The sequence below is a fragment of the Typopeltis vanoorti genome, chromosome 20 (assembly GCF_054136105.1).
Source record: "Typopeltis vanoorti isolate ZY-2024b chromosome 20, IOZ_Tvanoo_1.0, whole genome shotgun sequence".
NCBI lineage: Eukaryota > Metazoa > Arthropoda > Arachnida > Uropygi > Thelyphonidae > Typopeltis > Typopeltis vanoorti.
Window position 1 is genome coordinate 57,303,698 of NC_143568.1, and position 17,047 is coordinate 57,320,744.

The window sequence follows — 17,047 nt, forward strand, 5'->3', positions numbered from 1 at the left end:
CTGAATTATCTGCAATAAGAGAAAAATTAATCAAAACTCTAAAGTAAGCACAGAAACATTATCATACCTGTCTTAAGCATCTTGATTTTTATGTCCTTAACTGTTTTTTTTTTAAGACTAAATATGTACCTCTGTTAACAAATCATTCAAAACTTATTCTAAGATTTTTGAGATAGACCTGCAAGTCTACATATCTTAGAATTTTCCATATTTTCAGTATTCCATTAAAAATTACATTTAACTTTTAATGGAACTATTTCTAGGTGCATAACACCGGCATGTTATTTTAATATCAACACAATTTCAAAGTATGGATGATGTCATTTACTGATTCCAATAAATGAGAACCTTTGATAAAAAAAAAACTTTATTTACAAACACTATTCAGCTTATCATGATATCTCTTTGGCTGCTTCTAGAGTTTTCTGTGCCATTTCTAAAGCTCCTCCTTTAGTGGTGCTCCCACCAATAAAACCACTTGAATGAACAAAAATACAGCCAGGAATGTTACTACATTTACTCAATTCTTCATCCCGCAATCCCCTCCACTCTTTTTTCAGAGATAAGCTAAAAATAAAAAATAAAAATACCATGTTTCTTCTCAAAACTGTTTTATATTTAACAAATATACTAAATATAACATTAATAAATAAATACCAGTCTGTTTGGCTGAGTGGCAGCAGTGGATTAACAAACAAAACAGCCTGGGAAATTAATTGAACAGCCCACAAATCCATTATTTTATTTTATTTTTCCTTTTTAAATTGATTTTTGATACTAGTTTATTAACAATATCCTTGTAACTTATTTTAAGTTACAAGGATATTGTTAATAAACTAGTTAATAAACCTTTTTTCCCTGGTATTAACATGCATTTTTTTGTGACTTCCAACCCACAAAAAGTTTCAAGTATATTATTGTATGACATTATACATTGTTTTATTATTATTTTACACCTCCAGAGAGTCTAAAGACTCATCGAGGGAGGGCACCTGCTCTACAACCGTCTCCACCACTCAATCCACCAACTGAATGCAACCACACTAACGCCATCTACCGCCGACTACTATTTCCACAGACAATTACAAACATCCATGCTCATGGCAAGATTCGAACTAGAAGCCCTTTGGCTGGAGAGCAGATATGCTAACCACTCAGCCAACCAGGCTGGCCGAGTGGTTAGCACATATTTTATGAAATTAACAACTGACAAAAGGTTGTTAACCTATAATATAACAGTACTGTGGGAGAACAACACAAATAAGTTTACATTATTATTAATATCCTTTCAACAATTTTCCTCCAAATTAGTCTACCACTTGTCAGTACTTAAGTATTGTAAATTAATATTATGATATACTTTATTTATAATAAATTATTTTTATATTTTTAATTCTCTTTCTATTCATGTTTAATTTTTAATATTAAAAATATACCATATATATAATAGACCATTTTTAATATTTCAAAATTCTTATAATCTAATATGAAAATTCTTTGTAAAGATTATGATATTTAAAATGCCTTTCATTAAAACAATGAAATTCTCTAAATATCTTCACTACTCATTTATACAAAAAGATTCTTTTGATCTTAAAGATAAATCTCTCCATGTGGCAAAATGTAAGGTTATGCATTTTGGGGTGAAAAGATTGGCGGCAGTTTACTGCATTGGTGGAACCGTGCTCCAGGAAATTGATGAGGCACGAGATTTAGGAGTGTTGGTGGATAAGGAATTGAAATTTAGGGGACACATTGCAAAAGTGGCCAAATCAGCTCATCAAATCACTTGGTTGCTGAAGAATACGTCGACAAGCAGAGACAAGCAGGTTATTGTTCCTCTGTATCGAGCCTTGATAAGACCCCATCTAGACTACTGCTCAGATTTGGTCACCTAGGTTTCTTCTTGATGGGGAGGAGGTGGAGAGGATCCAGAGGCGAGTGACCAAGATGATAGCAGGTCTGTGGAATGAACCGTATGAGAACAGGTTGAGGATTTGTGGGTTGCAAAAATTGGTTGATAGGCGGAGGAGGGGAGATATGATTGAGACATTCAAATTACTGAAGGGTTTCTATAAAATTAATTCAGAAGATATTTTTGAGAACAGGGCTGGTTGTGGGAGGACTAGGGGACATCCATGGAAACTGGGCAAAAGTGTGGTTAGTAAAGGTGTTAGAGCTGGGTTCTTTACTTTTAGAGTAGTGAATAAGTGGAATGCGCTCCCTGAGTCTGTGGTGGATGCTGTGACAGTGAATGAGTTTAAGGCAAGGTATGATAGATACTGTATGAATGTCAAATAGTTGTGATGAATATGATTTGGGGCCTCCCTCAACGAGTCTAATGACTCCCTAGAGTTGCCCGTAATAATAGTAATAGTAATTTATCTTTAAGATCATTTCAACAAACATATGTTTTTGATTTCTAAGACATCTGTCACTATTACAAATTTTGATGCTGTGGGGTGGACTAGTTCAAAAATTTCAGGAAATTTCCGATAATTCAGAAAGTACCAATTAAAATTTGGTTGTTTCTGATGAAATTTTAAAAGAATTTAGATTATCATGTTTTGAACATAAGAAAATTACCATTTTCATATTAATTATCTACATATTTACATGAGGATGATGACAACGTGAGAAACAAAACTGGGGGTTACCAGCAAAAATATTCTGAATTTAACAGGGTTTATATATAATATCAGAACATTGTGAAATTGATGGAATGGCTCGATTTTTTTGTATATACTATGTCTTTACAAAATGTATATACTTTTCTATTTATCATTAAGATAAATTAAGAATATTATGAATAGGATAAATTACTGCATTTGTCCAATGTACAAGGACCCAACAATGTTGCATTAACATTTGCAATTGGTGATGACAATGAGAGGGAATGGCTGATCATATTCAAAATTGAAGCATCACGTAATTCTAAAAATATCTTAATTTCTTACATTTCTGTAATTCGGTTTGTAATGTTATTTTTATTAACTTCTCCAATCAGTTTGCATTTTCTTTTTTTTTGTCATATTTATGGTTATATTATTATGTAATAACACTACAATAATAACTATTAATAGTTATCACTATTATTTGGTAGCTACAAATACATCTAATTACAAAGTAAACAAGTGCCAAATAGCTGAACAGCCAATAAGCAGTTGCAAAGATAGTGTGCAGTCCAAGTACATTTGTTACATTTTTCACTGGATTTGCTATGCAAGTATGAGAAACATTTTTATTGATCGTATTTTTTTAAAAAATAAAAATGATGCTCAGAAGATTTTAAAATGATATAATGGCAGACATTTAGGCCCATTCACACATCAGCCAACCAGGAAATTCCAAGTAGCCTGCCAGGCCAGTTTGTCTCTATTGAGTTGATTCAAAATCGAGAGTGCCACTAGGTTTGTGGATGTCTTTATGTGACATTAATCATCACTCAGTGAGAGACTACTACACTGCTTATTAAAGGCCTGAAGTACTTTGAAAAGTAACATGCCTGGTTATAGAGTTAGTTCCTACATTAGTCACTTAATAACCCACTTACAATACAACTATGTATAGATTTATGACCTAAATAGAAGAGAGAGAGAAACATAAGATCTGACAATAACGGATTAGTGACAAGTGACAGACAAATCTGGAGAAAAACTACTGACAGGAGATTATTAATAATTAAATTTAATTGTGTCACATACTCATAGTATACTGTAGAGGAATTTGATGATAATGAAATACTAACTGGCTACATGTATAAGCTACTGAGCCCTCCTGCTTTGCCAAGATGAAGTTATTCTGCCAACGGTTCACTTTAAGGTATTTACTCTGAGTATTTGGCGCTGGTGCTTTCATCATGGTATAGAATTGTGAGCATTATAACACTTCTTTGTAAACAACATTAGAAGTTCCATCATCCTCGACAAAGATAATTAAATTCTCAGCTGCTAACTCAAGAACATGCTACATATAACTGCCCACATCCGAAACATTCAGCTCTTAAATCTAAACCTCCATATCTAAGGGTCTGTCCTTAGACTTTATTAATCGTCATTGCAACACAAACTCTTATTGGAAATTGTACCCGTTTGGATAGTCTAAAGCAGGGTTTCTCACACTGTTCCGCTTAAGGTGAATAGGTGTTCCGCGAGAAGTTCTGGAATTTGTCATTTTAGTTTTCTAAGCATTTTTCATGAATAAATATTTTATAGTAGAAATATTCTGAGGAGAATAATATTCATGAATAGGTCGAAAAGCTCAAACCCAGAACACCTAATAATATCTGTGTATCGTTAATTTTCACACATCAAAACCTTTCAACATTTGGGAAAAGGAATACCGCTATTTATGATGGGTCATAAAAATTGCCTGCAAGCAAATTATAACAATGGGTGGCATATCCTCTGTTCTCAAAACTGAAGGAAATGACATCTGTGTAGCAAATGTCAGTGACCAAGCAGCATATTTTTAAACATGGAAATATTCATGAATTATCGTTAATTTTCACACATTGAAATCTTTCAACAATCAGGAAAGAGAATACCGCCGTTTATGACCGATCATAAAAATAGCCTGCAAGCCGATTACAACAATGGGCGGCGTGTTCTCAAAGCTGAACGAAATAACATCTGTGTTGCAAGTGTCAGTGACCAATCAGCAAGGAAGTATAAAGAAAATTTTTTCACTAACATTGAAGATCAAGGTAGTCTGTATCTGGTTATCAAATATATTAATACTGAATATTTTCTTCGCAAGTTCGTATCGTAGTGTGCAAGTGCTTGTTCTGAAACCAGTGTGCAGTGATTTTTTTAAAAGTAATAGGAATACAGATTTAAATTCTAATATGAATAACAGACAAGTTTGTTTAATTTTGTTTAATTTTGGTATTAAGAAATCTCTTATTGAAGGTGTTTGTGACGGAATAGCTAGTGAGTCATCCACCTCAAGCCTACAAAGATCTCCAGGATGTACAAAAGGAGGGGAAAACTACTGGCACACAGGAGAAAAAGTCTACATTCACTCATAAGTACTTATAATATAATTTTTGGTGATCAGAATAGGATATGTCAATGAAAATCAGCACAAATTAATTTAATGATGGTTTAATTGATGTTTAATTAATTATTAATTAATAATAAAAACCAGCTGAATTATCAATTAATTAATACATTACAAAATAACCAAGGTGTTCCGTGAAATTTTCAGGATTTGTGAAGTGGTTCCGTCATATAAAAAGTTTGAGAAACCCTGGTCTAAAGTAATGAGGGGTATCTGAGGAATGAAGGCAATTTCTCTGATACCAGGACCTGTAAATATCACAGTTTCTATCCTATTCGGTTTCAATAATTTTATTTGAAGCGTAGTTCCAATGAAAAAGTTTAGGGGAGGGGTGCAGATTTCACAGCAACATAATAGGAACACCAATTTTCAATTTAATTCAAACATCAAACATGTAAATTAATGCAATATCCATCCTCTCCTCTGCAAAATAAAATGGATATTGGAGTGCATCATAGACTCTCAGCATCTCGCATATCCATTTCAGCCTATAGTCGTGACCACGTAACATTATGCCTCTGCAGCAGGGGCAGCTCGTGCATAAGCACTGTGGAACTGCAGCACCCCCAATTTTTCTCGATATATAAATATATTTATTTATTTATTTATATATGCTTGTAATATTTAATTTTATCATCAATCCTGTCACAGTTAGCCTAGTGGCTTTGTGCTTCGCAACCATATGCCTGGGGAAGGAGTGTCCTGGGTTCGATTCCCGTCGCCGACATGAGGAGCTTAAAGATCTTCCTCAGCCATAGCCAAGTTAGACAGTCTTGGGCATGGACAGCAGGGTTTTTTCCCACCAGTTTATCTGGAGTTTTTCATCCAGCAAGCAGACAAACCGGCCCCGTGAACACACACGGATCTACAGCCATATATACTTAACCCCCATGAGAGGGCTCAACCCCAATAGGGATGGGGGAGAAAAAGGAGGAAACTCCATATGAATAAATAAATAAAAAATCAACAATCCTATACAATTCTCTTATTTTGTATAAAAAATAATAAAAATCCATCTTGTAGTACTTAAGAAAGCGAAGGATGCTAACAGCACTGTGTTTACCACAGTGTCATATTGCTACGCACGCCATAGTGAGATGCAAGCTATTAGCGTAATGTGACACTGTCCATCACGCAGTTCCACTGTTGTTGATATGCAGTTTGCACTAGTAGTAGAGTGTTCGTAGTGCGTATCGTGTTTACTCTGTCTCTTTAAATAGTTGGACTTTACAATTAAAGGATGTAATTGTAGTGTCCAAAAATTGTAAATCCATTCCTTTAATTAAATTAAAGGAATGGATTTTATTTTTAAGTAATTTTGAATTATACCAAACTGTATAATTTTATCGATAATAAACAATATTTTTTCCTGAAACAAAACAAGAATATATATTTTATTTTTAAGTAATTTTGAATTATACCAAACTGTATAATTTTATTGATAATAAACAATATTTTTTCATGTTTAATTTTTACTATAATTTTGATATTTTATCCAAACACGTACACTGTACTTACAGTGTGTATGTATATTTCAAAAGTTGCAGCACCCCACAATTTCAAGCCACGAGCTGCCACTGCTCTGCAGTTAAATTCTTGCCCAGTAATGACAACTGCTACCTTATTAGCTGCGGGCACACCGAATTTGTCTGCATGATATCCTGTCAGTACTCATTTTGCATGTATGGCCAGTCTTAGTTCTTGCACATTGTTAGCATTCTCTATAGCGGACTTACAAGTTTGTATATAAATATATACGATATTCACTCGAACATAACACAATTTTTACCAAAACGAAAGTTAAAAAATCATGATGCAAGATACGTGTGGGGATTTTTGGAAACTATAGTTTGTCAGGAAAAAAAATTAAATTGACATTTATAATGGCTCACATTATTTATAAAATGAATGCATTTAAATTTTAATTATCAACGTTATTTATGCAATCAGCCGCCCACGTTCAATCATGTGATACATTCGAATCTTTAGTGACATTTCTGTAATTAAATTAAAACAGTTTCATTATTGTTTGTCTTTTTATCATTGCAGAATCATATGATCTTTGAGTTTATCATAACTCGGAGTTTAACACCAACACTGTAACTTGAACGTCTCTCCATATTTCAGGTGAAAAATTATTAGTAATTTACAAGATTGGAGATACATTATGAACAATTCTTCATGAATGACTAACGAGAAGTGAAAGCGGAGCACGAACGGACAGAAAAGGTAAGCCAGTAGAAATAGCACAGCCATGGAGATGCGCATATGATTGGTGCGACATTACAAAAGATCGTGCAACTCAACGATTGTTGAGTTGTTTTCTTTTAAGCTCACACGGTGATCCGAATGCATTTTTTGAAAATCAACAACAACAACAAAGATGGCATGAAAATTCCAAGGATCTGGATGGCACACATTCAGCCTACCTAATACATAAGATCCAACATAAGTCAGGACTCTAACCAATCTTCAACTAGTATTAGAAACCATTCCATACCAATTGGCTGGAATGTACAAGTATATTAATGATGTTAATATATGTCTATAGATAGATACTTGTTGTTAAGCCCAATATATTTCTACAACAAACAGATAACACTAATAATAGGACTCTAGTGTTGATTGTATAAAATTTTTTTTTTTTTTCCCACCAGAGGTCATTTTTGTAATTCGTCATTTCTGTAATTAAATTAAAACAGTTTCATTATTGTTTGTCTTTTTATCATTTCAGAATCATATGATCTTTGAGTTTATCATAACTCAGAGTTTAACACCAACACTGTAACTTGAACGTCTCTCCATATTTCAGGTAAAAAATTATTAGTAATTTACAAGATTGGAGATACATTATGAACAATCCTTCACGAATGACTAACGAGAAGTGAAAGCGGAGCACGAAACGGACACAAAAGGTAAGCCAGTAGAAATAGCACAGCCATGGAGATGCGCATATGATTGGTGCGACATTACAAAAGATCGTGCAACTCAACGATTGTTGAGTTGTTTTCTTTTAAGCTTACACGGTGATCCGAATGCATTTTTTGAAAATCAACAACAAAGATGGCATGAAAATTCCAAGGATCTGGATGGCACACATTCAGCCTACCTAATACATAAGATCCAACATAAGTCAGGACTCTAACCAATCTTCAACTAGTATTAGAAACCATTCCATACCAATTGGCTGGAATGTACAAGTATATTCTTGATGTTAATATATGTCTATAGATAGATACTTGTTGTTACGCCCAATATATTTCTACAACAAACAGATAACACTAATAATAGGACTCTAGTGTTGATTGTATAAATTTTTTTTTTTTTCCACCAGAGGTCAGACCAACAATTGTTGTAGCGGATGGTCAGTATCTTTAACAAACCATTTTGATTGTAGTGTAGCTTGTTTTCTGTGTATAGTTGTATGTTCCAGATGATGATGACCTTGACATAAAGGTCAAAACATCGAATGTAGATTTTAGTTATATTAAACTAAAGTTTTTATTCAAACACGGTAGTTGTCTCCATAATTTTCAAAAAATGCGATTGTTGAGTTGAAATGCTGATTCTCTTCAACCGAATTATAAAATATCTAAAACTGTGATAACATTCACTATCTACTTCTTTAAGTTTTGAACTTTTATTCGTGCATATATGCGATTTAAAATTTTTTTTTTCATAAAGTAGAATCAGGGGTGCAATATACATACACACACACACACATGAGGGCGAGTTACATTCGAGTAAATACTGTATACAGTAGTGTCTTGATTAACGACAGTAATCCTGGAATGGATTACTGTCGTTATCCACAGCGCAATTCCCCATAAGATTTAATTGAAAATTGATTAATTTGTTCTGGCTCCTCCCCACAACCATAGTACATATTAAAAATGCAGATAAAACTCATTTAAAATGTCGTAAAAATATGGTAAATATCATTTATTTATTATACAGTATATGTATTTGCTACAAAAAAATTAACATTAATAAAATGAATTGTTCATGAAAACAGCTTTTAATTATCAATCTTCACCAGAAGGATAATTGGGCTTACTTCGAAGTTTTTTGACAAATGGACCTGTAAAAAACATCTAGGGTTGTTTGCTTCTGCCTCTTTTTTAAAATGTTTCTGAAAAACTGCATGGACTTTTCATTAAATAGATCTGCAGTTCTGATAACCTCAGATTTGTTTGGATTCCATTTCATAGCAACATTTTGAACTTCCTTCCACTTTGCCAAAACATTTGATTTCATCAGCCGTAATTTGTTCTTTCTCTCCATCCTCATCTTCAGATGAAATTTCCATTTCCTTTTCTCCAAATTGCTGCTTGAAAATTTCTTTTAGCTCGTCAGTAGTGTTCTCAGTAATGCATCTCCAATAATTCTTCAACATCTTCTTCCTCTACTTCCAAGTTAAGATCATGAGCAGTTGCCACAATATCCTTTACCAATTTGCATCCTTCATCTGAAGTTTCTTCATTACCAAAGGAAGGACACAGTTTCCTCCATTCTGCTTTGAGACATTTCATTGTTATTTCTTGTAGAGCCTTTACAATTAGCCTAATTGCTATGACAATGTTGAATTCTTCCTTCCAAAATTTTCTTAGGGTTATGTTGGTAGCCTCACACATTTCAAAGCACCTGGTAAAAAGTGTCCTTGTGTAAAGTTTTTAAATTTTGCAATTATCAGCTGATCCAGAGGTTGAATCAGAGATGTAGTTTTGAGAGGAAGAAAAATAACCTTGATAAAATCTAATTCCTCTGGTGGGAGTTCTTGTATGCCCATTGGATGGCCAGGTACGTTATCCAAGGTTAAAATGGCTTTTAGAGGTAGATTGTTTTGCTCAAGATAGGCTTTGACAGTTGGTCCAAACACTTCGTGAATCCAGTCTCTAAATTCTATTCTTGGGACCCAGGCTTTGCTGTTAGACTTCCACAAAACACCGAGATTAGATTTAGAGACATTGAACTTTTTGAATGCTCGGGGATTCTCTGAGTGGTAGATTAACATTGGTTTTACCTTGCAGTCTCCACTTGCATTTGCTGCTAAAAGCAATGTTAACCTATCATTCATTGGTTTATGCCCAGGAAGTGTGTTTTCTTCTTTTGTGATAAATGTCCTGTTGGGCATTTTCTTCCAAAATAACCCAGTCTCATCACAATTGAAGACTTGTTGAGGTTGGTATTCTCCTTCTTCTATAATTCTTGTAAAGCTATTGACAAATTTATCTGCTGCTGCTTTGTCAGCACTAGCTGCCTCTCCGTGTCTAACGACACTATGAATTCCTGTTCTTTTTTTAAAGTTGTCAAACCAACCTCTGCTACCTTTGAAATCATCATCTACCTCAGAACTTGATCCTGAAGTCTTCTTTTTCAAATCTTGATAAATCTGTTTAACTTTAGTTTTTAACACTTACTGTAATGTGTCACACTGACATATTGCATTTTGAGATGTAGTATCACCTGCCATTTCTCTTTCTCTGATTGAAATTAGTAATAGATTTTCCATTTGCTTAAAAAGAAGCCCTCTGACATTCAACCTTGAAGTTCCCTTAGCAACCTTAGCTACCATAAGTTCTTCTTTCTTAGCCAAAATGGTTGATATTATGGAATGACTGGTTTCATATATTCGAGATAGCTGCATAACTTTCACACCTTCATGATGTTTTGCTATTATTTCTTTCTTCTGTTCAATAGAGAAAATTTTTCTGTTTTTTTTTTTTTTTTTTTTTCCCTCACTAGATTTCTTTTTGGGACCCATTTTGTCACACAGTAAAAAAATTCACTCTATAAAAAAAAAGATACGCAAAATACTGTATTATTATAAATTGTACAACACTAAGACAAGGGATACAAAAAACATATCGTAACCTGAAAATAAAAGTTCAAAAAAAAAAAAAACTTTTTGAAATAAAAGTTAACAGTTAAATTCGAAACCTGCAATTTTTGACTTAGTGCATTTTGCTTGTAAGGCGACGATATTAGATACAGCACTTACTGTAACATACACTGATTAGCAGCTTATAGATACAATTATTATTATTATACAGATGAGATTTGATTTTGCCTTTTGATGGCGAACGAATAGTGATTATATTAACCAACACAAAAAATAAATGTTTAAATACTCATTTTAATCATAAAACGCATTTATAACCACAAATTTTAAAATAAAGCACAGTACACTACAAGAAAAGAAACAATAAACAGAAAACGTAAACAGCTGGCTATGATGGGTCAAACATATCTGAGCTTCACAGCTATGCCGTGTGGCTGAGTGCGATCGGAAAATTCTGGTTTTTTTAGATCAGATAGAGGTTCACATAATCGAGAGTCGTTAACCAAGAGATTTCTTACAGCCACTCGTCATTAACCAAGTACGTTGTTATCTGAGGCCTGTTGTTAACCAAGGCACTGCTGTATATATGTTACGCCGATGTAACACTCCTTGTAAATCAAATAGCTGCTTGTTTGTTAGGTTTGAAATGAAATAAATTTGTAATAATTTATGATCATTTGGTTCAAATGGCAACAAACTCCCAGTGTCAAATGCGGAACTGCAAGTTCGAATATTTTCAATAAATTGACTGTGGATGTTGCATTGTAATGAGTAATAATAATGGTTCAGGAGGAACTGTGATTTCATTTAGTTTCACCTTTCCATTCAAACATTCTTAAGACGCAATCAGAATTGACACAAAATTAAACCTAATTAAAAACCACACAATGGATTTTTATGCTTTATATGTGGATCCATATGACTGCATAAGGGTCAAAGCTATATAACTGGGAGAAGACCTCAATATACACTTCTAAGGAATACAGAGAACCAACAAGAGCTTCCACCTAATGTCCAATCCTTACCGTCTCCTGATGTGACCCATTAGTAGATATCCATTGGATATTGAATAAACGAGGATGAGCTATCAATTTAAGGTTGACCAAATCATATTTTGTATTGCCTTAAAAAAAATCAGTTAAACAATGTCCCCTACTGTTTTCACCAGGGAACAAGGACAAACAGTGAAAAGCCAGCTACTGGACCAAACTACAACTCAACAGCAGTAGAATTCAAGAATTGCATCATCAACATAAGAAGTATTGATTGGAAAAGTCATCAAAATGGCAGAAGATTTAGAGAAGTAACATGTGGAGATAAACATATTAAACACAGGTGAGGTTTTTCTAAATAAACATTACAAGATGATATATTCAGTCAATAATGATCAAGGAGAGAAAACCAGTATTTATAGCATTTACCATTAAACAAGGAAAAGATCTTTGAACAGCAGGCAATACCAAGCAAAATGATGTTATTGTTATTTTCATATTTGAAAATAACAATATTTTCAAATTGGATTTATGGTCAAAGCAATTCAGGCTGTCAGTGTGTGTTCATTGTGTGGGTTCTAATGGCTGATTTGCCTATTCTGCAAGATGTAAAACCCGAGAGGGAGAAAAAAAAAAACCATGTTCTTCCTTTCTTATACGGCATTTGAACACCGGGTCTTTCCAACCAAAGAGCAGCAAAATGATGTGGGAAAACATCAAAATGGAGAACTGAACAATGAGACTTACTAACATCTAACAGAAAATTTGAGTCATTAGAGAGTAGCTGATAAAAAGAAAGTCATTGTTGGTAATGCAAATAGCAGTGTACGAAATGAATACCGGACATACAAATATTTTTGGAAGGTTAAAGAAAACAGCAAAGCCAATAATTGGTAAGTATCTTCTGGATTTCTTTTCAGGATATGAACTAGTCATTACCAACAACACATTCCAACATAAAGGGATGCACAAATTATCGACGATAGTGATGAAGACACAAGAGAATACAGGAGATCTGAAAGAGGAAATTATTACCATTTACTTTTGAGTAGGATGAAACTGAATATCATATTGAATAGAAGAATATAAGAAAGTTTTGAAAAAAAAAAAAAAAGAATCAAAGTTCAGCAACTTTCAGAGGTGAACTGTAGACTCAAATACAGAAATATTAAAAAAAAAAACCGACTAATGCTTTTTATTCCACTATGGGTAGTAGACAGTTCAATCTCAATCAGTAGCCAAACAGTGATGGCTTGCCCAAGACTATCACTAATTATAAACCTCATCCAGTGAAGAGATGTCTGACAAGTGCAACTATCTCATAGTCCCTAATGCTAACACTATATCTATTGTCTAAAATGGTGTAGATTCTGAATTCAATTTTCTTAAGTAAACAGGATGAAAATGAAAGAGTTTAAAGACAAGAACCAAACCTTAGAGACTCAGTGGCAGACAACAACAACAACAACAACAAAAAAAAAAAGTGATTGATTTGGACAGAAAGGAATTTAGCAGATGTGTGGTAAAATAGAAAAATCAGAAGTCCCAAGCAAATTCAGGAAGTTAAAAGACGGTCATGGAAAACAAGGTAAGCATATGGAAAGTTTCTAGCAAGTAGGTCAGCATGTGCTATGTAAGAGAGAGAATTGAAAAAAAATATAAGAAAGTGAAGAAATGTGTAAAAATATCTAAAAAGTCATGAAAAGACTTTGGTAAGAAAGTTTTGAATGCTGTTGAAGAAAGATAAGAAATTGAGGAAAGAGTATTAGAAAAGGATAGAAAAGAGAAGGTGAAGGTAACATATAAAAGATGAAAACTTGCAATGAACAGACATAATAAACTAGCTCATAGCCTTAGATGCTTAGGCTTAAATCCAAATAATACAATATTCACTCATTCCTGGAAAAAACTATATTATAAACGTATTTATAAAATGCTTTTATAATGTAAACATAAACAACAAGAAATGACGTTTATGATTTTAACCATTTGATGAGTGTTTGAAAATCACATTTAAGTTATATATACAATGCAAAAAGAGTTGTTAGTAATCCAATACAAATATTCTGACATATATTTGATCTATATTTATTGGGAATTGTCCAAGGACATACCTCCACATGAAAAAGTTAGTAACAATGTGCTTTTCATGTTCCTGCTTATTTTCACTGATTTTCATACCAAATTATAGCAGCAGCTATTCAGCTTAGTGGAAATCCCACAGACTTGTACTGTATTTATTTATTAGGAGGATAATATATGCATAAAGTAAAGAGTAAGCTCAACATTTCTAATTTTGATATAAGGTTTAATGGCACTTTCCTCCATTATATGATCCATATAGATGATAAATGGCACTGTGCTAACTTAACATCTTCCTGTATCTCCTTCAATTCTAACTGCTGACCTAACTCAAATATTGATTATGTATTACTAGATAGAATGTCCCATTCATATCATATAACTATAGTGTTATGAATAATTTTTCCCATGGCACTTTCATATGCCTTTTCAAGATCTAAAAAGCTAAAATACAGATTATTGCTATATTTCCATGATTGCTCAACTATATTGTACAGTGAAAATCTGATCCAAAAAAATATATTTCGCCTAAACCCAGTTTTTTTCTTCTCCAAGCTTCACTTCCAAACTTTTTCTGTATTTCTTTCAAGTATGGTTGCATACATCTTGCGAGAAAAACTCTCAGTAGGGATATTCTTCTGTAACTTTCATATTGTTTTATTTCTATTTTTATCAATAGGTACCATGAGAACTCTATTCCAATCATCTGGAGTTTGATCCTCTAATCAGGATTGCTGAATTATGTAGCGTAGCAATGTAACATTTTTATATCTCCATATATGAGCATTTCTGCTTGAATAACATGTACTCAGGCTGCCTTTTCATATTTCAAGTTTTTGATGGCTTTTCTTCCTCAAATAACTGACATGTACTCCTGATTGCATATCTCTTGAATGTATTCGGACACAGTGCTGTCACTGAATATTTCATTTAGTAATCATTCGAAGTAACTACTCTAGACAACTAGAATATCTTTATCTTCAGTTTTCATGTCACTTTATCATCTCTGATTCCATTTACAGTACTCTTTCTTCCATTTCTACACTTTATCCTCAATTCTAGAATATTTTGCCACCTTCCTGATATTTATTTATTTTCTGTTGTTATAAAAGTCTTTCCATAACATTAATTTAACTAGTTTTACATAGCAATTGACCTTCTTGCATTTTTTACCACTGAATTTCAGAGCATATGTCCATTTAACTGTCAGGCACTTCCTAAGTCCATCATGGAGTTGCCATTTTTCCATCATTGCAAATATCTGCCCCCCCCCCCCCCCGTTCCCCCTGGCTGAATCAATCAATTAATGTTTTCTTCAGGGTTAAGTTGTTTTCATAGTGTGCACAGTTTATCTCTACAAGCTGCTAAAACTCCGATTCATTTAAAATGGTCTTGTACTTTTCTTTTCAATGTTATTCAAGCGTATCTTGCTCAAAACTAAATGGTGACCACTTCCGATTTGAACATCTCTGTATGTTCTTGTATCCTGAACCAGCAGGAAGTTATCGCTATCAGCAATAACAAAATCAGTGAGACTATTCTTTTTTTTTGCATCTTCTCTTCATGTGAATTTGTGCACAAGTTAAAACATGGTGTTAGTGATTATTAGTCTGAATGCTGAACAAAAATCCAGCATGTACCTACCATTATTATTAACTCTGCTCCAAATTTTCCCAAAATATTTCTGTGTGTGTGTGTTAATCATTTCCTTGTCTGATATTTAGATCTCCGATATGAACCAACTTTTCACATTTCGAATCATCTGCCTTTAATCAGCAATGTCCAGGCTGGTAAAACATTCTATCATGTTGTACCATCACTTTATTTTGGCTTAAGCCAATAAGAATACAGTTTGGTCAGCTAGATCCCAAATTGTCAGAACCCATTCCTGTTACTCAGTATCCAGGATGATAGGCAGACCATGAGAATGTGGAGATCAGATATTAGGTAACAGGTCTTGGTCAGTTCTCCACATTCCTTAAAAGGCTACAAGGAGAACCTACCCCCCCCAGTTATCCAGTTTTGACCCTCAAGCACATTCTAGATGTCTTGAGTAGTTACTTTGAAAGAGTGTTAAATGAACCAAACGGGAGAGAAAATTGGTAGAAAACATTCCAAGGATTGAAATTAAAAGTTATACATTAATACTTTGAAGTAGAAAAAAAGCCACCAAACTCCCTGCAATGAGTAAAGGCAAGTACAGGATGATGGAGATATAAACGTTTTACAGTGACTGCATGCATAATTCAGAAAGACTGGTCAGATGGTCAAATTCCAGATGATTAGAGTATAGCTCTCATGTATAAAAAAGGAGAAAATAAAGCTGAATGTGAGAATTGCAGAGGAATTTCTCTACTGAGTGTTCCAGGTAAGCTTTATCAAGTGTACTGGAGAAAAGGATGAGAAAAATTGTAGACATGAAACCTAGGGAAGAAGAAGTTGGGTTCAGGCCCAATGAAGGATCTCTATATATAAGGTACCAAGAGAAAAGGTGTTCAAAATGCTACATTTATAAGACATAATTAATACAGCATATATAGGACAATAAATGAATGTATATTAAAGTTGTAAGTCAGCAATTAGAATAAAGGAAGTACAGTAAGTTAGTTTTATGTAAACTCAGGTGTGAAATACGGCACACTAGCTTCACTATTTCCATCTATATGCATCACATTAATGAATGGAAAGTGATATTACATTTGATAAACATTACAGTGCTAATCTCAGCTCTTCACTTTATGAAATATCTTCAAATTCCTGATATATATACACTAGCGGCCAAAATTGAGAAACCTTTTGGAAAAAGTGTATTTTTGAGGTTTGATGGCTCATAACACCACTTTTTTTGGGGTGTAATACCATAAAATTATATATCAATGGAAAGATAATTCAATCAAGAATTTAATGCAACATAGTTTGTTCAATTATCTGCATTCTATGAAAAGTTATAGCTAAAGAACCAGAAAAAAAAAAAAAACACAACTTGCTTAGGTTGATATGAAGTAGCTTTCCTTCATTTGAATGTAGCCAATGAGCATGAGTGTTTAGAGAGCCAATCAGGTGTCATCTT

The 17,047-nt window shown here is 33.5% G+C and overlaps 1 protein-coding gene across 7 annotated transcripts in view; it reads right to left on the reverse strand.

The window, feature by feature from the left end:
- Positions 1-355: 355 nt before the first annotated feature.
- Positions 356-17,047, reverse strand: part of LOC150095460 (MYG1 exonuclease) — a 160,198-nt gene continuing 143,506 nt past the window's right edge. For all 7 annotated transcript variants that reach the window (XM_090410743.1, XM_090410746.1, XM_090410744.1 and 4 more), the window contains one exon: positions 356-567. In XM_090410743.1, the coding sequence (XP_090266869.1) occupies positions 393-567 (175 nt within the window). In that variant the 3' untranslated portion in view covers positions 356-392. The remainder of the gene's footprint in view (positions 568-17,047) is intronic.